At 41.4% G+C, this 22,373-nt stretch overlaps 3 protein-coding genes across 7 annotated transcripts in view; 2 read left to right on the top strand and 1 right to left on the bottom strand.

The window, feature by feature from the left end:
- Positions 1-25: 25 nt before the first annotated feature.
- LOC128758497 (zinc finger CCHC domain-containing protein 24-like) lies at positions 26-22,359 on the bottom strand. Its single transcript, XM_053864479.1, has 6 exons — positions 22,298-22,359; positions 20,201-20,240; positions 7,164-7,535; positions 4,411-4,611; positions 1,189-1,353; positions 26-925 (listed from the first exon to the last, which is right to left on the bottom strand). The coding sequence occupies exons 3-6, from the start codon at positions 7,377-7,379 to the stop codon at positions 818-820; spliced, it is 690 nt and encodes a 229-aa protein (XP_053720454.1). The 5' UTR covers positions 7,380-7,535; positions 20,201-20,240; positions 22,298-22,359; the 3' UTR covers positions 26-817.
- On the top strand, positions 7,568-18,734 carry LOC128758495 (annexin A11-like). 4 transcript variants are annotated; one of them, XM_053864478.1, is made up of 17 exons: positions 7,568-7,727; positions 8,273-8,356; positions 10,017-10,324; positions 10,551-10,588; positions 10,659-10,690; positions 10,763-10,874; positions 10,973-11,060; positions 11,650-11,744; positions 11,870-11,983; positions 12,328-12,418; positions 13,618-13,697; positions 13,780-13,836; positions 13,907-14,000; positions 14,084-14,179; positions 15,828-15,886; positions 17,304-17,426; positions 17,499-18,734. In XM_053864478.1, exons 3-17 carry the CDS (start codon positions 10,036-10,038, stop codon positions 17,556-17,558), a joined length of 1,428 nt encoding a protein of 475 aa, XP_053720453.1. In that variant the 5' UTR covers positions 7,568-7,727; positions 8,273-8,356; positions 10,017-10,035; the 3' UTR covers positions 17,559-18,734. The 4 variants fall into 4 exon arrangements, with proteins under 4 accessions (XP_053720453.1, XP_053720452.1, XP_053720451.1 ...); XM_053864477.1 differs by having other exon boundaries at positions 10,659-10,696; positions 10,745-10,874; XM_053864476.1 differs by having other exon boundaries at positions 10,027-10,324; positions 10,659-10,874.
- LOC128758494 (disks large homolog 5-like) overlaps positions 21,578-22,373 on the top strand; it is a 29,814-nt gene continuing 29,018 nt past the window's right edge. For both annotated transcript variants that reach the window (XM_053864474.1, XM_053864473.1), the window contains exon 1: positions 21,578-22,222. In XM_053864474.1, the coding sequence (XP_053720449.1) occupies positions 21,922-22,222 (301 nt within the window). In that variant the 5' untranslated portion in view covers positions 21,578-21,921. The remainder of the gene's footprint in view (positions 22,223-22,373) is intronic.

The following is a 22,373-nucleotide window of genomic DNA, read 5'->3' as shown; positions in this document are numbered from 1 at the left end:
TCAGAGCTTGTTCAAAGTGATACAGTTGAGGTTTTGAACCTTGGTAAGAGAAGGACACCTGTCCAGACCTGGTATGGTCATCTGAGGCCAAATGTGAGGACAAAACAAACTTGCTCTTATGTCTACGTCTTTGTGTGGGCTCCACCCACCACATCAGGGATAGACCACAACAGAACTTTTCTTTTCTTTGCACTAAGGTGCAACAGTTTCTTGGAGTCTTGATAAGATGTGAGTTAATATTACTGTATAAACTCCAAAGCATATACTGTAGAAGCTAGAGGACAGTCTATTGGCTTTCTCTCACCTGTGTGAATGAAAGTGAAACAACAGACGTCAAAATGTCTTCACTTGACCAGGCATAAGAGGTTCGACTTGGATCGGGATACTCCCCAACATTCATTGTAATTCATGATGCAAGGTATAACGAATATAAAGAATCAGATTTTAATGTACAACTTGCAGAAAGGAACCAGTTGAAGTGTTGTGTCCACAGAGCCAATAAACACTTTCCATCAGCAGCACAAAGCACAGATCCCTCAACATGGAATGTAAACACCATAGAACCTTCCATTTTGTGTACAAACAGTGTAGAAAACTTTGTAGAAAACTAGATGTTATTTGCAAATATAATATACAAACGTACAATAATCTGTATTTATACAAAACACCTTGCTGCAAAATGATGGGTTTTCTAAGTAGTTTTGAAAACAGAACCTGACTTTTAGAAGAGAAGCCATATTCACAGTTTGTACTGTGACAGTTTGAACAAACAAATGCTCTGGATCAACACTGGCCTTTAAATCCAGTTAAAGGGTGGTTATTGAGTATGACGGCAGTAGAAGCCCAGGACTTTGCACTTCTCACAGAGCTTCTGCGGATGTTCTTTGGTGCGATCCACTGGACTGTCTTGTTTCTCTAAGGGTCGCTGGAAGGGAGATATTAACATGAATTAGTAGCCTGCTGTTTATGCTGCATGTAACAACTGGTATCCAGACCAATGATCTATTTAGAGCTGTACTGGGTTGGATCAGTCCTCACTTGCTGTAATAGTTAGTCGGGTGTGGCTATGACCTTTGACATTATTAGAGTTTTTTGACATTATGCGAGTTGTCCTGCTGTCATGGCTGGTATGAGACAATGACAAATAGCTATCGCTAGAATAGAAGAACATTTTGGAGGACTGGTTACCTGCTTGTGCGGGTAAACACTGATGTGGCACTTGATGCAATCTTGTCCCATGTTGGCCCAGGAGTTGGCGCTCTTCCACTTTCTCTTGCACTTTGGGCATTTGTACTCACCAAAGCATCTGACTTTCCCTTGATAGGGAGTGAGGCCTCTTCTTTTGGGTCGACCCTACAGTACACAGGGATGGACAGAAGAACATCAGACTGCGTCTCCCTACTGCAAAAGAGCCTGGCCAAATGAAAAGCTGCAAACCCATCTTCACACATATTAAAGAATTTAGCTGTCAATCCATCAAGATGGTACAAGATATCGTGACTAGATGAGCCATCACCAATCACCTCAAGCTGCTGAATGATGTCGTCAATATCATTGGTGATATGGTTGTAAAGTTTAGTATCATTCGGCTACTGGCTTTGCACTTTGAATCATGCTTGTAGATTCCTACTGAGTTGTGTGTGTGGGAGTATACATGTCTACTTTTTCCTTGTGCATGTCCAATGTTGCTGTGTTTAAATTGATGTTTGTTGTTGTTGATGTTATTCATGAGACGAGTGCATAGAAAGCAGAAATGAACTAATCCCCCCAGCACGTGCTAAATTATACGCCAAGGCACCAAGCTGCAGGTGAGTTTCACATAAGCACCTCAAACACAACAGAGGTTCTTGGGCTGTTTTTCATGGAGCAAAAATAGGCTACAAGGTGAGTAGGAACCAGCAATGCAAATTAAAAGACATGCGAGCACCTGCTATCTCTTCTCTGCTCTCTGATGTCTCTGCTCTTTATCAGTCTCATTCACATTACATCACTCCGTTTCCTGTCACATCCTCTTTTGAATCTCTCCAGCTTGCGTCCCCGTTCTTTTTTCAGAAAACAAGCCTGCACGTCAGTTAAAAACCCCTCAAAGGTTACAAGCACAAGCGATGAATACAAGACAAATCAGCTACTATCATTAGTTCACTTGTGTTCATGCAGAGTTCCTAAAAATGTTTGTCTTTTCAACGACCAGACTCTTGTCACCAGAGACTAAAATCTTCTAGGACACACGCCCACTTCCCGCCACTGGCTACTTCCAACAACACAATGTGGGGAGCACAGAGATAGAGACAGACAGGGATGGAGACAACTCTTGCCAGTGGTGAGAGTTGAACAATAAAGCCCAACTTCCTGACCTGTGTTTCCACAGCCCCTCTGAGGAAACCATGCTTCCCTTATCAAGCCACGTTTTGTTCACTAGCAGTCAGAGCTGCATACTCTGGAGGTCACAGTGTGAGATCAGATTCAGAGTCAGCTCCTACAATTCATCTCAGATTTAGAAAAGTAGGAGGTATTTCACTAGCAGGAACCCACAGCATTGTCCAGCATCACTTAGGAAGAAAACCAACCAAACCAAACCCTGTGGGATTGTGCAACAGACAGAATTATAAAGGAGCATGCCATTGTGATGATGACAGCCATATGATCGGCTAGCAACACATGCTCAGCTCTGACATCATGGCTCCACAGCACAGAACCAGGCAGCACAGATCGTTTCCAGATTTTTCACATATTTTAGGGTGTGGTTGCAAAAGTTGAATTGTAAACATATCAGCTATTTCTTAAAAATCCCAATGAAGCAGTCCAAACTGTGATACATGGAAAAACAGCACAATGGTGAGTGGTTGGACTTGAGGGCCTCATGTTTGCAAAGAACAAAGATTAAAACAAACACACAACGTCCTCTTGAGTCAGCAGAGAAAGTGAACAGTGCCAGTCTTATTTACTGTTTCATTTAACGCTACCACCATCAGTCTGGGCTTTAAGAGGTGTGGAGCTCACAGAGACAAACAACTGATATGAACACTGACTGTGGCTGTGCTTGAGATTGCATGGAGCCATATGAGAAGCATTACTGAAAAGGAGAGCCAGAAAGGGAGGGAACAAACACATCGCCTCCCAGAGAGGTGACGCAAGCAGCTGTGCAATGTGAGGAAGCACTCTCCACGCACAACACACTTTCTCTGTTTTAGGACTCTGCTTGTATCTTTTTATGTAATCATGAATTTATTTATTTATATATTTTGCATTTGAGACATATACCTCTACTCCATACGGCAGTAAACTACTTAAAAACTTTTTAGTAGAGTTATTGTTATTAGAAGTAGAGGAAGACCTATGATGCACTTTGGGATGCCACTGAGGTTCTGGAATTTCTGGCACTTTTTCTTTAACTGTTCAGATCTTTCCTGTCATATCTTTTGGCTCTTTTTTAGTGTGATATAACGTATAATTTTGAAAATTATACAATTTGAAGTCGAATAATGCTTACCTGCCTCCAACGGCTCCCTATTACCTAAACAGTAATTAGTGAGTATTTTTAAAAATGTCAATCATTTGACACAGCCTCATGGTTTGAAAGTAGGAGGTTATTTTATGACTGACATATTTGTTGGGACGTTAGGACGTTCTCAGAAGACACACATTATTCTTGCCAAATAATTACCTGTGCCATTAAATGTTGAGAGCATGATGACCACCATTTTAGAACTTGAGAACCTTCAAGTTCCACATCTGAGGCAGAGCTTTAGTGGGCCCCATTGCTCTGAGTACGGCTGTTAAAGCCCCTTCACACACACTTCCTGTGTGTTTCTCTCATCTCACTGAACCTTGACATTCCTTGATTCCTGTCAGCTCTGAGTAAAAGATTTAGGATGACTGTGGCTGCTCGATGGAGTACAGCAACAGACATAAGCTTTAAAAATGCTGCCTTTCATCAAACTATGGGCCATTTGATTTGAAATAAGACTGTGTGCAGTCTGGCCAATTTGCCTTTCGCTTGAGCTGTCTACAACATTTGCAGTACTTGCAACAGTTTAAGGAAATAGATAGTGTTTCAGATGATGACAGTTTTACTTGATTTTACTTATTTCATCAGCTGGTAAATTATTTCAATGACATCATACAAACATTTCTGCAGTGCAGGATCAATGGCAGCACCGCAGCTGCACATAGAGGTATTACTTCTGTGCTGTTGGTTCCTCAGAGTCACCTATCATGCCGTATTAGTGCATCTGCTTCTCATTACCAACCAGCTGAGGCACCTCACACTGTAGTATGTGCTGAGGAATCTGTTTCACTCAAGAATAAATACAAATATAGACGGGATTGTTTGACAACCACAAAGAAAAATATCTACAAAGATCAAATACATCTGAATTTGATCCATAAGACTGGCGCAGCGTCACTCACCTGAGGACAGTCTCTGATATAGTGGCCTTTGTTGAAACACAGGTGGCACAGGTAGTTAGGAGGGAGCTGTGTGATAGGTGTGTAAGCGTCCAAGGATACTGAGAGCTCAGAGAAACTGTCAGCCAGAGCGCTCAGGCCGTACTCAGTGTTGTTGAGAGACCAGTTAGGTGAGGATATGCTGCAGCTGTCTCTGTGAGACGCCTGTCAGGGAACACAACCACACAGATAATACATCTTTCACCGGCTTTCACTACACCAAAACCATTACATCACAAATGAACTTGACATATAAATGTGTCGGTGTGCATTTTGGCTTTTAAGCTACGTGAGACACGACCTGCATAAGATGGCACATCTTATCTGTAAAAACACAGTAACAACATCAGTGAGTGTTTACGGAACTTGATTCCACGGTTAGAATACAGATTCTGAAACATGACCTATTTAGTGTTGAAAACCTTGTAGTTGCTCAAACAAATATTTGCTAACAGGCCTGCGAAGATGGAGCTACATTGCCAAAATTCCCATGCATATTTTTATTAACTGTAAATGGGTCAGTTGAACACACTGCGAACAGCAGCAGCGAGGGATGAATGAGAAAACCTACAAACTCAGTCAGTAGAGCCACATTTTGACTCACACAAAGGGGAATTATTTCAGTGACTCAATCGTATATGTTCTTGTAGTGTTTTATTAAATCAACCTATCTTACTTCAGAGAATTGATCATGTACACATACAGAGCACAAGTGTCTATTCTTCTTACAAACAAACAAAGAAGCAGAGCCCTAAATAATGCACAACCTTCGGTATCATCGACAGGCGAAGTAACAAATGAGTGGCAGATTAAATGAAGTCTGAATTTAGGATTTGATTAGATCACATTTAGATGAAATCCACCCAGCAACCAATTAATCACAGACATACCTGAGAACATACCTGGAATGATCAGTTACAGAACTGTTGAACCTACTGTTATTACATTAATAAATGGAACAAAAACATCATTAATCAAATAAAGCCATTCGAGTAATAGTTTTGACCACCACATGTACATGTTCCATGTTCCATGCCAACCCTGCAACTAACTACCGTTGAGACGTCAACATGACTATTATTTGTGTTGTTTGTCAACAGTAGAATATAAATTTGTCCACAATGGAATGTAAGTATCGACTGGATACTTCTGTATGAAATTATTAATTCATGACTAATCTTCGGAGTGATATGGCCTGTGAACATACTTTACGGTGTCAAAAAGCTGTGGACACATTTTGATGGATGTCCAACCTATCTGATTCGTAATAAGGGACCAGGGATTCGATTTGGGGGATAATCTGTAGATTCTAATAATAATTTGAGAACATTGGAAGGATTTACCCATTCATTTCTATTACGTCCGGTCACGTGACAAGCACTGGTGACAATGCTAGCACAAAACACAACCATATGAGGAGTGTCAGAGTCAGTTCTATAACTGCAACCCAACCCAAACTACACATAAACTAAACTTAAAAGTTATCCCCCTGCAGCACGTAAGTGTGATCTTATCTCCCAGAAGCCATGAAGCTTTTTTCCACATGATTTTCCATACTTACAGTAACCTCTGTTTCTGGCCGTCAAGCAATGAGCACAGAGTAACAAACAAACTTGAAGTCTCTGGTATGGTTCGGGAAAACTCCATTAGAAGCAATGGGATGGATGCAGCAAGAGTAGGGAGATGAGACAATGTAATGTTCAAATGTTTTTGAGAAGTGGCTGGACCTGAATGACCAGGACTGAGGTCAATGATGAGCGCATCAGGCAGGTGGTGCTTGAATCAGGCATGAATTGGGACCTAGAAACCCAACCGAACTTGCTGAGTAGGGTCATCACTCTTCAAGTTCGTTTGTTGCTCTGTGCTCATTACTTGACCACCAGAATCAGAAAAAGCTTGATGGCTGCAGAGAGCTTAGATCACACTAACATACTCCAAGGGGATAATTTTGAAGGGAAAGCCTCTTTGTTTGTCGTTTGGGTTTGGAATATATTTTTGTGGCACCAGGCGTGGAACTTTTGTGACACACCTTGTACGATCCAATCACTAAAATAAATCGATCTTCATGTGTTGATGGTGACAAATGTGTTGTGTTTGCACCCGTCCACACTACTGTGATCATTGTTTTGCAGATGAAAAATATGGAAAAGAATTAGGATGAATGTCCTGGAGATGTAAGCCTGAGGCACCCACAAATGGCAAAACACAGACTTGTCCCCTCAGTCTAGAGTTCATGATGCAGCGGAAATATTGTTGACAGACTTGTGTCTCCTAAATATTTGGACATGGTTTACAAGCTAGAACTATTTTGTAAAGATTCTGTGGACTCGGCAGATAAAGTCAATCACAAACCCATAGTCACATTTTAATGAAACAAACCGGGCACAAATAATCTAATCCAATGTGGAAACAATGAAAGTCTTTTAGTGTGAGAGGTATAAAACTACTGTAGTATAAGCTGTTATTGAATTATCGTAGTGATTTGAATTTCCTCCTGACATGTCTGTTAGTGGCAACCAGCCAAGAGAGGAGAAAACTTTTTCCACTGTACCGTGGGCGGGAGTTTTGCCTTCTGATCACACTCACAACACACACATTCACACCAACCACACAATGTATGACCCAAGAAACTTAACACACTGTCACATGAACTCACACAGTTTTGAAATAGTAACTCCTATGAGAGGAGAATGATAAACGGATATTAAGCATTGTACCTCACTGCTGGTGCAGAGCATCCCACTGCTCAGGTGGAAGAAGTTGTTCATTTGGTTGGTGGTCAGATGAGCTGTGCTGCTGTTGCGGGTCTTGATGCCTGCAGGACGGACATCCACCATCAAAGCGCCAGTGTCGATCCTTCTCTGTTCCTGCAGAGACACGCAGACCCAGTCGACCAGCCGGGATGGCGGATGCACAGGAAGAGTAGACTCCATGGCGGACGCCACGGTGCATTTGGACGGCCAAGTCTGCAACTTGTCAGGACCCGACTCTGGCTTCCCCCAGCTCAGCTCACGTGAACTCTCCGACGGAGGAGGGGGCTCGGGAGGCCCGCCACATTTGAAGCAGGTCCAGCAGCGGCTAGCTTCAATCTGAACACAGGATAACATACTTGGACTTGTGCAATTGATCTCTCGGCCTGCCTCCTTCAACGCTCACTGCAATTACTCTAGAGTCCAGGTGAAGCCGTTTCACACAAACTGACTTCACACCAGCAGCTCGATCAAAATTGATGCTGCACTGTTTCCTGTGTTGTTGGCCTCAAAGCCTGCTGCCCTCAAGTGGTGAGATTTTGCTAGTTTTTTCTTCTTTGCCTAATTCATATTGGTATAATATTGTCTGCCTTCTTATATTCAGGTGTACTGTTTATATTAAAATATCAATGTGCATAATATATGTTTGAAAAATACATGAGTGGTGAACACTCAACTTATACACATTCATCAGTGATATGGTTGATATTTTTATACAAAATACCCTATTTATGTTCTTCTTCAACAGCCCTAGCTGGCTAATGGGCAAAGTAGGAAACGAAACAACTAAATGTTTTTTTTGTTTTGTTTTTTTTTTCATAATGAATGAGACATTGAATGTCCAAGTTTCGACTCTAAACAGTCGTTTGGAAAAGACTGCTATGGCGTCATGATGGCATTGCCGTCCCGGTCTGACGCTGGGGATGGGGACATGGATTTTTCAATGAACTGCTTGTTATTTGCCCAGTATTTGTTGACATGCATCACCATGGGCACGGCATGAACGCCGATGGTTTGTGTGGGGGTGCGCGCAAGCGCGTGTGAGTGTTGAGCAAAGGTTGCTGCTTCTGCTGCAGGACGGAAACAATGCTGAGGACACACCCTCTTCCCCACTGACCCTTTCTGCTCGACTGTTCCTCGAACTCCGGCTCTCACCCACGGTAAGTCACCCAAGCATTTCTACTTCTACGTTGGTGTAGACCTTAGTAACCGCGTCGCAAAACGTTTAAAGGACGGCGAGGCAGTCCGGGCCAGTGTTCGCTAATCCTACCGCGACGTTATCAGAGCTCTTGAAAAGTTCAGCTAACGTTTGCTTCCGCATCCCGATAACACACAGTATTGCGGTCTTTGACGTTGGCTCCAAGGTCATGTGAATGCGCTGACGTTTTGGACTGACAGTAATTCCGTGCCTAAAGAATGAATGCTAATGCTATTACATAACAACGGACTCCAGGAGAGCGCAAAGCCTTGCATCTACACAGCAAGTTCGTCAGCATACACTTAAGCCCAAAATTATTCATACCCCTGTCAAAAACAAGCAATACCTTGTTTTTTTCCAGTTACACATTAGTATTTCACCTTAGATTTGACACAAATAATACATGTGGGTAAGTCTGGAACCATGACCAGTCATGTTATGTGAGGTAACACTGTGCAAGGAGTTACATGAAACTTCAACAACACTATGCCACTATGTCCAAAGTATTCATACACCAGTGATACGAAGATACTAGCCACAGCATATTCAAACAAATTGTCGTCTCTGAGGGTCTGAGTTCGCATTTTGTTCTTTAACCAGTTTTCAGACTATAAAAGTTGACTTGCTTCTGACATTTCAGTCATTTTGAGTCAACTCAAGACTTGCCATGGCAAAGACCAGTGAGCTCATCTTTGGTCTTTGGAATACCTTGTTTTTGACAGGGGTATGAATAATTTTGGGCTTAAGTGTATATGGCAACGCCCGTTACTACTCTCTGACAACTTAGTCAACACGTTGGATAAGAGAAATGGTGCTTTGTTGACCAATATTGGCCTGTGCTCATGCTCCTGAGATGCGTGACTAAGAGCATCTAAATGCATGTTAGTTTGTTAAGCAAAAGAACACGAATGGTTCAGGAAACGACCGTTTCTGCCTAGAACAGGATAGGTTGGCCGCAATTCAATTTTGGAAGTCAGATCGTCGTCACAACATCTAAAGTCCCAACTGATACTCATCCACGGCTCAAAAACAGCTCAACCAAAAATCCTGACAGTAAAATGTCCGCTTTTTCTCATTGGGAAATAGAATGGAAAATGTATTTTCCTGGGAGCTATATTTATATATTTATTTACAACTGAAAGAAAACCAATAAGACTCCTTGCTGCTGCAACAAATGGCTCTGTAATGTGTGAATTCAGATTGCAGGTCATGTGTAGTCTTCTTTTTCAAATCAGCTGCTGGAGGTTGTGACTGGACTTAATACACAAGTGTGTTAATTATTCTGCTCATACATCTAACTGTAGAACAACCTCTCAGTTAACAGTGGTGTGCATAAAAATGAGGAATATTTTATCACAATATTCATAATAATTCTCCTCTGTGGTTGTTTGAATCCTAACTATTATTACCGTCAAGTTGTATAAACAACCTTCCTACATTTCTAGAAAGGAAAATACAAACGTTTTCAGATTTGTTGCCTCTTTATGTGAAAAATTGCACTTGCATATAAAGAACCCTGGAAAGTACAGACCCCTCTTCAAGAGTTTTTGTTCAGTCCATCTCTAACTTAAACGACTTAAATATTCTTTGTACAATCCCTTCGACATTTTTATTTATTTCAGCAACCTACAGGTCCTGAAGATGAGCTACCCCGGTTACCCACCTCAATCTGGTGGATATCCACCACAGGCAGGTGGCTACCCTCCCGGAGCAGGTGGCTACCCCCCAGCTGCAGGGGGCTACCCTCCACAGGCAGGTGGGTACCCACCCCAAGCTGGAGGTTACCCCTCAGCAGGAGGTTTCCCTCCTACTGCTGGAGGCTACCCTCCTCAAGCTGGTGGATATCCTTCTCCTGGAGGCTTCCCCCAGCAGCCAGGAGGCTACCAACCCCCGCCAGGACCCGGGGGTTATCCGTCCATGCCTCAACAAGGTGAAGCCACCCACTATCACTGAATAAAATGCAGCACACACACAAACATGAATTTGTGTAGTCACATGACTGAACGCAACGTCTAGTCCACACCTGCTCTAGTTATTTATTATCAGGTGAGCATTGGAGTTAACCGAAGAACCCTTGCAACAAAGTTAGCAAACCTTCACATACATATTATGTACAGTAGCCAATGCTCTCATTGAAATTGAGTGTTTCTTTGCAGGTGGAGGGTGGGGAGCTGCACCAGGTGGCTTTGGAGCGGTACTTGACTTCTAACTACTCTTCAGACTTTCGTTTTAATCGTATTGCTCACTGTTTAACACCTCTGTAGCCAGGAGGAACTCCTCAGGGATACCCAGGAGGAGCTCCACAGGGATACCCAGGAGGAGCTCCTCAGGGATACCCAGGAGGAGCTCCTCAGGGATACCCAGGAGGTCCTGGCCCAGACCAGCCAATGCCGGGCTACTCCGGAGCTCCTGCTACCAACCCCTCAATGCCTGCATATGGAAGTGGGAATCCATCCAACCCACAGGCACCTGCCATTCCAGTAGGTTGCGCTCACGTCATCCAACAGCTGCAAATCCTGTTACACTGTGCAGTAACCCAAGTGTTTACAGTTTTGTGTTTTTCTGCTGTTATCATTAGAAAGGCTTCAGAGGTTCCATTCAGGACTACCCAGGGGCTGATCCTCTCAGAGATGTGGAAGTACTGCGGAAGGCCATGAAGGGTTTCGGTAAGTCTGCTCTGAAATTGCAAATGTTGAATGCTGAACATGCGCCTGAGGTAAGCATGTTGTACTCAGAGTTGGGATGAGCAATATGGGCATAAAAATTCATCACAATAAATCTTGTCTGAGCTGTCGGACTCCCTGCATGTGTTCACCCCTTATTTGACAATATGTCAGTATGACAATATGTCAAATAACTTTTATATGGACAGCTGGAGATATCAATGTTACAGCTGGAGATAACAATGTTAAAATATGTTTGAAAATTCTGCTCTCATCTTGGAAATGGTTTTCAACGGTAAATTCTGTAGGATGAGTTGTGGCCCATTCCTGTGCTAAGCAAAATTATATGTTTATCGAGAAGTACAGATGTGAAATTTGCCTCCCCAGCTGTGTTACTTTCTCTTCATATGCAGTCTACGTTCTAAGTTGTGTTGTGAGTGGAAACAGCTAACTAGCTATACAAACCTAAAACCCATTTGATGAGCTTCTTATGAAGATGTATTTGGAAAGCTACTGTAGTTCACCTTCCATCAGATCTCATTGAGGTTGTTGTGGTGCCCAGGGTATTTAAAATGTTCTTTGTCACAAACAGGCACAGATGAAAACGCCATTATTGAACTCCTGGGAAGTCGCAGCAACAGACAGAGGGTTCCAATGGTGGCAGCCTACAAAACCACTTATGGGAAGGTACTTGTCTGAAGGATCAGATGTGATTCTTCTGGAATTATCCATTTAAAAAAGTTGATCTTATGTTTTCATTTGTGTGTTTGTGCCTTCAATTCGCCTGCATGTGTGTGTCTGTCTCCACTCAGGATTTAATTCGTGATCTGAAGTCTGAGCTCACTGGAAACTTTGAGAAAGTGGTTCTTGCCATGCTGAAGAGCCCTGCTCACTTTGACGCGTCAGAGTGCAGAGAGGCCATAAAGGTTGGAGTTGCTGTTACTACTGATGCTAAAATTACTTGGCCAGACTGCCTTATTTGAGTTGTGGAGTAAAATAAAGTTTGTGTTTAAACAAGATGAGTCAGACAGATAACAGCCATCACAACACTGAGTTATGTCAGTGTCTAAGCATGGCTTCATTTACTCTTTTTTTGTCTTGCCAACAAATCTTATTATGCCTGTCCCACATTAGTGTTCACAATAACCATATAACCATAATTTGACAAATGCGTGCAATCAATTTTATTTTCGTCATTTCTTTTCCTTTGTGACTTTATATGTCGTTTTTATGTGGAAGTTCTGAGGCTTCATTCACTCTTCTTTGTTAGGGTGCAGGAACTGATGAAGCCTGTCTGATCGAGATTCTGTCTTCTCGCTCCAATGCTGAGATTCACGAAATTACTAAGATCTACAAAGCTGGTAAAGTGACAGCTTTTATTTTTCTGTTCTACGAACAGCTTTTTATTTTAAGTGTTATGTTTATGCTTTAAAAACGATGCCAAATATCTAATTATTTGTTTGACAAGCAATTTGAAGCTCTCCATTCTATAGCTAAACTGTAATAATTTAAACTGGCCATTTCCACAATATATGTGGAATTATAGAAGCATGAAGTGAAATATGTTTTACGTCGGGATCTTCAAGGGGCCAGATTTCAATTACAGGGCCAAAAAATAAATTCCATAAATTGTTTGTATATTTTGTAATGTACAAATGTTTATTTTGTACCAACCAATTAGTTAATCAAATATTAGAAATTAAATACAGTTGGAAAATGTTGCGAGGGTGGCTCATGCATAGCAAACATCACCTGTTGGAGTGATCAGCTCTAATGCTTAAAAAAATAACGGGGGAAAAATTAAACACATATCAGCTTTGTCTCCTGTGCCCCATCTTTTTGTTTTCATCCATTTGCCTCTCTAAATCTTGATGTGTGAAGTTTGTCTTCTGAGGAAGTGTGTGCGTCTCAGTCAATCAAAGGCTGAATCTGAGTCTCAGTAGCTGCACGTATCATTGCAAGTTTCTTGAATTAGAAATGTGTTGCTTCTCTCTGCAGCGCAGGGATGTTGTCGAAACCTCATGTTGACATGAATTTCATGCAATTAATGTCAGCCATTTAAAATGGCCACAGCTCAGACATGGGTCAACCTCACCATTTTATACATTCACAAGTCAGAGAACTTGGAATGAGGTTCTGAGTCCATGCTTATTTTTATTTTTCTGTGATGCACATTCCCTTATTTAATCTTTAGTCTTTGTATTTAATAAGATGCAACCTTCATTTTATGAGTCATTTGAAACGCTAACAGTTCTGCCCTTCGTTCTCTGCTAGTGACTGTAGATATAAATGATTCTCATAACAGAATTGAATTTAGCTACTGACTGATTGTCTACAGACTCCACTATAAACAATCAGTTTGTATGAAACTAGTGTGAAATGTAGTCTGCACGTACAAGTGTCTCAGGGTGTCAACAAGCTCTCAAACACTTGGTTACGGCTGATTCATGTTTATCGTTAAGTTTAGAAAATATGCACAATGTATATTTGCATCATGAAAAACATGACCTCATTATAAAATGCAAACTATTCTCTGTTATTTGAATAATACTCTTTTCAGAGTACGGAAAAAGCCTGGAGGATGCCATCAGCAGTGACACCTCTGGTCATTTCCGTCGGTTGTTGGTTTCCCTCTGTCAGGTGGGTCCTGCATGTTGTTTCCTGCAATGTTCTGTCTTTTTTTAGTCAGTAGTTTGTTCCAATGTGCTTTTTGGTTTTCCAGGGTAACCGTGATGAGAGGGAGCATGTTGACATTTCTATGGCCAAACAGGATGCCCAGGTACAAGATAGCGGATTTTCAGTGTTTTGGTACGGTCCATTCTTACTGTGACTGCGGTCTCGTTAAACAGAAGCTGTATGCTGCTGGTGAAAATAAAGTTGGAACAGATGAATCGCAATTCAATGCCATCCTATGCGCCCGCAGCAAGTCTCACCTCCGGGCTGGTGCGTTTTATACACAAATGTGCTTTCATCTGGCTGAAACAGAGTTGTTCCAGTCTCAGTTGAGGTTTGCTCCTCGTCCACAGTCTTCCACGAGTACCAGCAGATGTGTGGACGAGACATTGAGAAGAGTATCTGCAGGGAAATGTCTGGAAACGTTGAGTCGGGCATGGTGGCTGTTGGTAAGTTGACAAGGTTCCTTTTATAAATATGCGCACATTTTCTTAAAATGAAATGGAATTAAGGTTTGAAGTTAAACTTTCAAGTGAAGATTTGATCATGTCTGTTGTCAGATGTCATTAAAAATACTATATAGATTTTTCAAGGTAGTGAAATCATTGTTTTAATGTTTTTACTGACTTAAAATATTTCACTGTCCATGTCTCACAATAACACTCATATCATATCATTGTGCTGAAAAGTATGGCTCCTCATTAAAGCATGTGATATTTTTTTCTTAATGTTGGAGGCGCATGTGTGACAGCAATCTGTCCTGTTGTTGTTCATATTGCAGCTGTGTCAAACATGTAAATATGGCCGGTGTTACACTTGCATCTTGTCAACAAATCTTATGTCTCCCTCGCATTCTGTGTGAAATACTGCCCCACCTGGTGTTCACAATAAGTATTACCATAATTTGAAAAACGCATGCAATCAATTTTATTTTCTCTATTTCTTTTCCTTTGTGACGTTCACATGTAGTTTTTACGCAGAAGCTCAGAGCAGCTCTGATAAAGTATAGCAGAATATAGATTTGACGTTTAAACTGGACTGAATAAACTGTGGAAGCAAGACAGCTTCTCCTATAACTGTTATTGATCTGTTGAAGTTGAAGTCCATTTTCTCTTCAACTATATCTGGCATGTTTATTTCTACTACTAGTAGTTTATTTCTACTACAGTACTACAGTAGACGTATCTCAAGTCTATATATCACTTCTATTGACACAAACGTGTGGCTCCTAAAGTCATTTTCCAAACACTCCTCGTCAAGACTCGTTTCTGCTTATTTCCGCTCTGTGAGGGTTTTGTGGACATCAGGAAAGTGCATGCCTACATGCCAGTGCAGAAGACATGACTTGGTGTCTAAAAAACCCTCATTTCACAAGACCTTTGAGAGCATCTGCTTTCTAGAGTATATGACTTGGCCTTCACTTTAACAGTGGCCACCTGGTCCTGCAGGAGAACTGCTGTCCCTACAACAACTTGTCTTTCACAGTTTTGGGAGACTGTTACTAATGACGGCACGTTACTGTTAGCAAAGCAACACACACTCAATACACGGTACCTATATCTTCAGAACAAGACGTTCTTAAGAGACTATCAATAAATTCTTATAATGTGTGCGTTTCCGCTTCACAGTATAAGTCAAGGTTGGTATCGTACACTGACTGTTAGTCAACCTCCTAGACATGCGTGCAGTTACATCATCGTCTCGGCGCACAATAGGGTCTGGAAAACGCCTTTCAATCCAACATGGTCTTATCGCACATGTACGGCCTGCAGCTGCTGTCATGCTCAGTGAACTTTGATTCTCTGTTTTCTCTGGCTGTGGTTTTCCCCGCGCAACTAAGTGCTGCTTCTTTTTCATCAACAAAAATAATTTATGTCCCAGGATGGCATGTCTGTATCAGTGTATCTTATTTGCATCTGGAAAAAAAAACGTGGCAAAGGTCCGAACTGATTAAAAACCAAGAGTATCTCATGCATTAAACTTAACTGAACAATGTGTTCACTGGTCTTGCTGTGTCTATAGTTATTTAGCTCAATTTTATTTGCTGTTTCAATGCATTACATGATAATTGTATCGTGACTTTTCTTGTGATTTCAGTGAAATGCATCAAGAACACTCCTGCTTACTTTGCTGAAAGACTGCACAAGGCCATGCAGGTATACGTCAGTCATAGTGGTTGGAGGGAAGTGTTATATATGTATATTTAAAATACTAGAATGGGTGAGCACACAAAACATCAGATACATGAACTCAATATATTTCCTCTCTGGCCACTAGACACTTTGTACACTTATATACATGTGTATTTTTGTGCAGATATACACTGCCAGTGAAAAGTTTGGGCACACCTTCTCATTCAGTGTCTTTTCTTTTCTTTTTTTTTTTTTTTTTTTTTACTCCTTTCTGCTCTCATACTGAATAAATCATATATATGAAGCAGTTTATATTTGTTTTGCAAAGAATACGTTAAATCACTCTGAATATGTTTTAAAATCTTGATGACTCAAGTTAGCCACCCTAGACCTTCTGAATGAGCCTCATGATGACCATTTCAGGTGACGACCTCGCATATCATCCCAGCCCTACTAATATGTACTTTACAATGATTAATTACAAACTGATATTCTGCTACAAATCCAATTAAGTACTTTATTTATGTTCCATATTAATCTAAAAGTGTGACCCAAACTTCTTAAACAACACATTTTTTAAAAACTTTTTGCATTATAGTTACACAGTATTGTATTGCAACCTGTCTGGTTGCGTCATGTAAAACAGGACAAAAAAATACTGTAATGGGACTGCTTTCTCTACAGTCTCCCACCACAGAAACCAATCACAGTGCATTTACTTTCTTGTTTTTAACACAACGTGGTTTCAGAGATGGGGGAAGGAGGTTGTGAATGATCATTAAAAATGGCTGCCTTTCTGTAACACAATGCTGTAGAGAAATTGAGCAGTGTATAGTTGCCATCGTGTGCAGTTGAATAAAAGTTGAAAGTGCTTATGAAAAAATTTACTCAATTAACTACAGTTAATTAAAAAGTCTACTTAGCTGCAGTTATTGAGGTATTTGTATGTTGTGATGCCTCACCTATGCTTGCCTTTATTGCTCTTCAGTCCTCATCCCTCCATACTTCCAGCTCTCCAGCTTCTTCACCTTTACTCTTGCTAAAATTGGAGTTTCCTCATGGAGATCCAGCCTTTCAGTCAAGTCATGTCAAAGAGACAACAATGTTGCTCAAAGAAGCATGTCATGACAATCTAATTCAGTGTTGCTGAGGTAAAGCAACACTGTGACTTTTATAGGTCTTGGCCATCCAAGACAGTAAGTAGAAGCATGATGGATGCTCGCGGCTTGCACCCTTGGGTCTTAGGAGCTACAGAAAAGGGTTGCTGCTTAAATTTGAAAGCATAAAAGAAATGTCGCCTTGTTCATTTAGGCCACTAAATTTATATTATAAATTATTGGTGAAGAAGGGTCGGTGAGGCCAGCACAGTCACTGGCTGGCAGTTTGCATCCCTCTGTGTTTTCTGTGCTTCGCATAGACACCCTTCTCTTGTGTGTTAAAGGGGGCTGGGACCAAGGATCAAACCCTCATCCGCATCATGGTGTCCCGCTCTGAGGTGGACATGTTGGACATCAGACAGGAGTACGTTAAGGCCTACGGGAAATCCCTGTATACTCACATCTCAGTAAGTCTCCCCTTTCAGTGCAAACAATGAGTGTCATGTGCCGTATTTCAGCTGCGGGTGTTGTGTTTCCAGGGTGATACCTCAGGGGACTACAAGAAGCTGCTCTTGAAGCTCTGTGGCGGCAGTGACTAGAGAGCCATGAAGAATCCTTGACAGGACAACTATAAATCTGTCCAACTGAGACATGATGTTTGGCAACCACATACCAGTTTGACTAATATCCATTCTAAATAACATTTATATCAATGAAGCATTTTACTCAGATGTGCATTTTCTCCTCTTTATTGCAGTAGCTTGTGGACAGGTAGTGCTTTTGTGTGATCACATTGAATGTTTAACAACTAATAATTGAGTGTAGTGCTTTGATCGATCACACTGAATGAATCAAAATCAGCCCTGTCTACCAATAATTAAGTTTATTTATGGGCTGCTTTTTCTGCTTGCTAAATGCTTGTTGCAGAGGTTGAGGCTGAAACATCTCATAATTGGTGATTATTATTTTTTGTGGTCTGCCATTTTCAGGTGGTGGAGTAAGAGTCATAAAGCTGATGGTGCAGTTAAATTTCAGTTGTCTAGTATTGATAGCCAAAGAAGGCATTGCTCCAGAGAGGTGGCACTTTTGATGGTCCATTGCATTACATGACTGTACAGTGCACAACAATAGTGCTGTATTTTACAGATGTTTGTCATCATATAAATGTCTGCAGTTGAAATATAGCCATACACAACAGTGACTTACATTTAAGATAATCTATTTGATCAGAATTCCACACGAAGAACAGGAAATTCAGATCAAATGTTGTCAACGTGACGCCACATCATCCTCATCGTCAGGTTGAGTATTTCTTTTATGAGGTAGTCAAACTGGAAAGACAGAATGAGTTACATTTCATACAATTGTTGATATTTTGTTTGTGAAAGTCACATGCTGTAACCACTGCTTGTTGACTTTTGATTAACAAATGATTATAAGTCACTGTTCAACAGCGCTGCCTTCAACAAACAGCCAAAGTTTAAATACAGCTGCATGAGAGAGCTACCGTGTAAACCTGACCTCCTGGGTGAGTCAACACTTGGCTCTCGGGGAGTTGGGGATTGCCATACAACCTCCTGCCAGTAGAGTGTGTGCTTTTACCAATATTTGTTTTGCTTTCGCTTCTATGCCGCGCCACATACTTTTGCCACATTTTGTGTAATTAAATGCACTCCATTTCTCACAGTTATGTCATTTCAAGTGCCTTGTGGTATTTCTGAAACTACGACTAACGACAATAAACCAAACACGAATGGATACTTGAGTCGTGTTATTGGTACTGCTGGTGAGCATCATCTTTTGTTCCGCACGCTTGGCTTCACGTTTTTTTCTTTAATGAAAGGTGAGAAGTGCGGCTTACATAAGTGATGTGTGCGCTTTTGTTTTGTAATGGGGATAGATGGGGGAGCTCAGGTTTGCTGCGGCGCCTGACACAGAAAACTGTTTTGAAGACTAAAAATAGTGCTCGTACTTTAATTTTCTGATGCGGTTTGTTGTCCTCACTGGCCCACAGAGAGTGGCTGCCTGTCAGGGAATGCCTGGGCCCTAAGCCTCTCTCACGGTTCACCTTTTGTCCTCTTCACTATTTCTCATACATTATCAAAATGAAAACCATTCCACAGCCAAAGTGCGATGAATATTTGATGCTAAAATTTATAGGAGCCCAACCCCACCTGGAGTCTGTCTGGGTGTTCTCCAAATATATAGGTCAAAATTAAATAGCCTTTTAGAGACGCCACACGGACTGAGCATCTAAATTATGAATGTGTCATAGACGTGGACGCAGTGGGTTCCTGCGTTCCAGAGATGGTGAGTAATGGTATGCTTATAAATGGATATTGGGTTTGCATTCATGGTATTACTGACGTACACATGATTGCTTTTGACACATCCCTTTTTATGTTTATGATGCTTTTCTTGATGTGCGCTTTTGTCTTTTTCAAAATTAAATCCAAAATACATCACAAGAACGAAAATCAAGTGGCATATATTCATGGATATTGTGTTCCATGTCCATAATCACCTCATTAAAGAGGGAAGCCACATAAAGGATCCCTTTTTTTAAACGACAAATTGATGAGCATTGCATCCAAAAGAGGCTTGGAGAAGAACTGCAGCCGTTGAGTGCAGGGAAGCTGGCTGTTAAGCAGTGTCTCAGAAGTCCATCGTGTTGACTTATTTTTGATGCTTCCATATATATTTCTAGCAGTAAGAAATACCCAGCGCTGCAGGGAGGATTTAAAGTCCTCGTGGGACTGAATCGCTGTCAATTCGGGCTGATGTCTATCAAATAGAACAACAGGAAGAACAGTGACAGAAGAGTATTGCCTGTAACCTAAAATGCTCAAATGTTAAATTCAGAATTCTGTCCTGGGTGTAGGTCACATAGGCTGCAAAAACAGCAGCATTGAATGAATGTATTGTTGATGTGCAGTGGATTTTCTGCAGCTGTCTAATGAGGAATGTTAGTGACATTTGGTGGCCTGGGACGTAATCCTGCTCTAAACTTCATGAGCGCATATAAGCAAATTACAAACCCGAGGATTAGATGACAACATATAATGAGATACAACAGTAGATATCAGCCCGCTGCAGTCATCACTGAGTTTCAGCCTCCTAAAGAACAGCTTATTTTAAGGATGCTGCATTCCCAGCCTTAAAAACATACTTTAGTTCATCATATCAGTGTTAGTTTTGTTTCAGAACCAATTGGAAAAGGATGATGCTTTCAACAATTTACCTTCTGAGTTTTTGGTGGTCGAATGCCAGATGGATTTTCCCTGCAGGGAAAAGAAATGAGTTACATAACCACTAACATTGTTAAAGCTGTTTGAAACTGTAGTGAGGTATAGGCTCAGTGTGGAGCATATTAAGCTCTCCAGCTAAGTCCTGTGTGCTCGGCTTGTCTTAAATCCTGAAAGAGCCAGCACAAACCATGTAGACCCCTACACTGCAATTATGGTAAATGAGCTCAAAATGGATTTCCACACAGTGTATGCCAACTGTTTGTCGATTCAGAGAAGCGCGTTGACGTCACTCTGTAGATGACTTTGGCAGCGCACAGACAAAGATAGAATAGTTGCAGGAGGCTCAAAACGAATATAGCAGGACGTTTAGATACATTTTGGATTTAGTGAATATACTTTTGTTTGGATGACTGAGGAGACTGGACAAATATAATTCATATAGCAGTGTAACTGTTTTCAAACAAAGGGTCTTGATGATATTATGATCTCCAAAAGCACTGCCAGACTCCCCTTTCCCTGGCAGAATCGGTCATCAATTTGACTAACTGATCCTCAGTCTGAATAAAAGGAGATAAATAAAGAGTAGTAATCAAAGTACAAGCATGAAATGCGGAAATTAATAAGATAATACATTTAGATTCCATCTAAATGTATTTTCATTTATATTTTCACTATTACTCACATTTTTCCCTCAATTAATTTGGAAGTTTTGTCTCCTCCGGTATTGAATACTTTATTGTTTTGAACGAACGAAAACAACAAAAATATACAATGCAGTTGGGGCTAGATTTATTCTGTTTTTGATTCAACAAGGTGGACATGCAACAAAAATTGCACACAAACCAATGATTGACAGACGGGGACACAGACAGAACATGTGAATGTTTATGAACGTGAATTAGAGCTCTGATCTTATGCTTTTTTACCAATACAAAAATGTTTTGTAATGAGTCATCATTGTTTTGCTGTCGACAAAAATCTTATATAGACGTTATGCGTAAATATTATTTTAATAATTTAGAATTATGAAAAAAAGACTGGGACATTTCGGTCAGTCCTCATAAGGTTTAGAGGGTTTAAACGATATTAAAAGTAGTGTACTGTAGTTGTGATTCCTGGTTAAGCTTAACCATTTGTTTTGGATGGTTAAATGAAGGGCACTGGTCCAATGACGGCTGGGATATGCTCCAGCACTCCCCGCATCCCTGAACAACACTAAGCGGTGGTTAACTGACGATGTATATATGTAAATAGTTGGCAACGGCTTGACTGTATTTTGATATTGATGGGGGCGGGAGCCAGGTGCGTATGCAGCCTAAGCCCCGCCCACCTTTACCTTACATGTCCACAGCACGGAACTGGCTGACACAAAGCTGCAGCTGCTCGGGCTGGAGACGCGGTCCGCGCACCCTCAACTCTTTTTACACTTTTCAACATGTCCAAGGAACTAGCTTCGTGGGCGATACTGGGTCTAAAGAGAGCGGAAAGCCGATGTTAAAGGCAGGGAGGCGTCACTATTTTGAAAAAAGAGGGCGCCGCTGCTGGGAAAATGTGTTGTCATCTTCGCGTCAACAGCCTTGGCCAACAAATATGGCTACTTCTTGTGTATCCTTCACTTCGGCTTGAACCACGTACCAACGGGGCCAGCAAGTCTACTTTTACCCACTCTTAAAGTGGGTACGTTCGAGTGGATTGTGCAGCTGTTTCGGTCGAGATGGAGCAAAAGCATAAAGAGCTCCTGGAAAAGTCTTCCCAGAACTTGGTGGAGTCCATAACCGATGGGGACCAGGTTGTGGAGGTTTTGGCTGAGTGCGGGGTTCTTAGTCAGGCGGAACGATATGAACTGGGACACAAGTGCTCGTCCAACTCGGAGAAAGTGGAGCTTCTCCTGAAGATACTGTTGTGTAAGGAGCGAGATCATTTCTCGGAGTTTTGTTCCGCTTTGGAGAAGACTCATCCTCACCTGAACCCCCTGCTGCTGCTCTCGGACGCAGGTCCTATTGACCATAACACCGGTAAGATCCACACGAAACCCGTGTTGTCACGAAGCTGTAGTTCATGCACCGAAGAGGCAAGCGGCTAAAACTCACTGCGGTATGCGTTGCACAACATTCAGGTGCAGTAACGAATTTTGGTTACCATCCAGCGTGGGTTCGATCCATCTCC

The sequence above is a fragment of the Synchiropus splendidus genome, chromosome 5 (assembly GCF_027744825.2).
Source record: "Synchiropus splendidus isolate RoL2022-P1 chromosome 5, RoL_Sspl_1.0, whole genome shotgun sequence".
Classification (NCBI taxonomy): domain Eukaryota; kingdom Metazoa; phylum Chordata; class Actinopteri; order Syngnathiformes; family Callionymidae; genus Synchiropus; species Synchiropus splendidus.
This window is presented reverse-complemented; position numbering and strand designations above follow the sequence as displayed.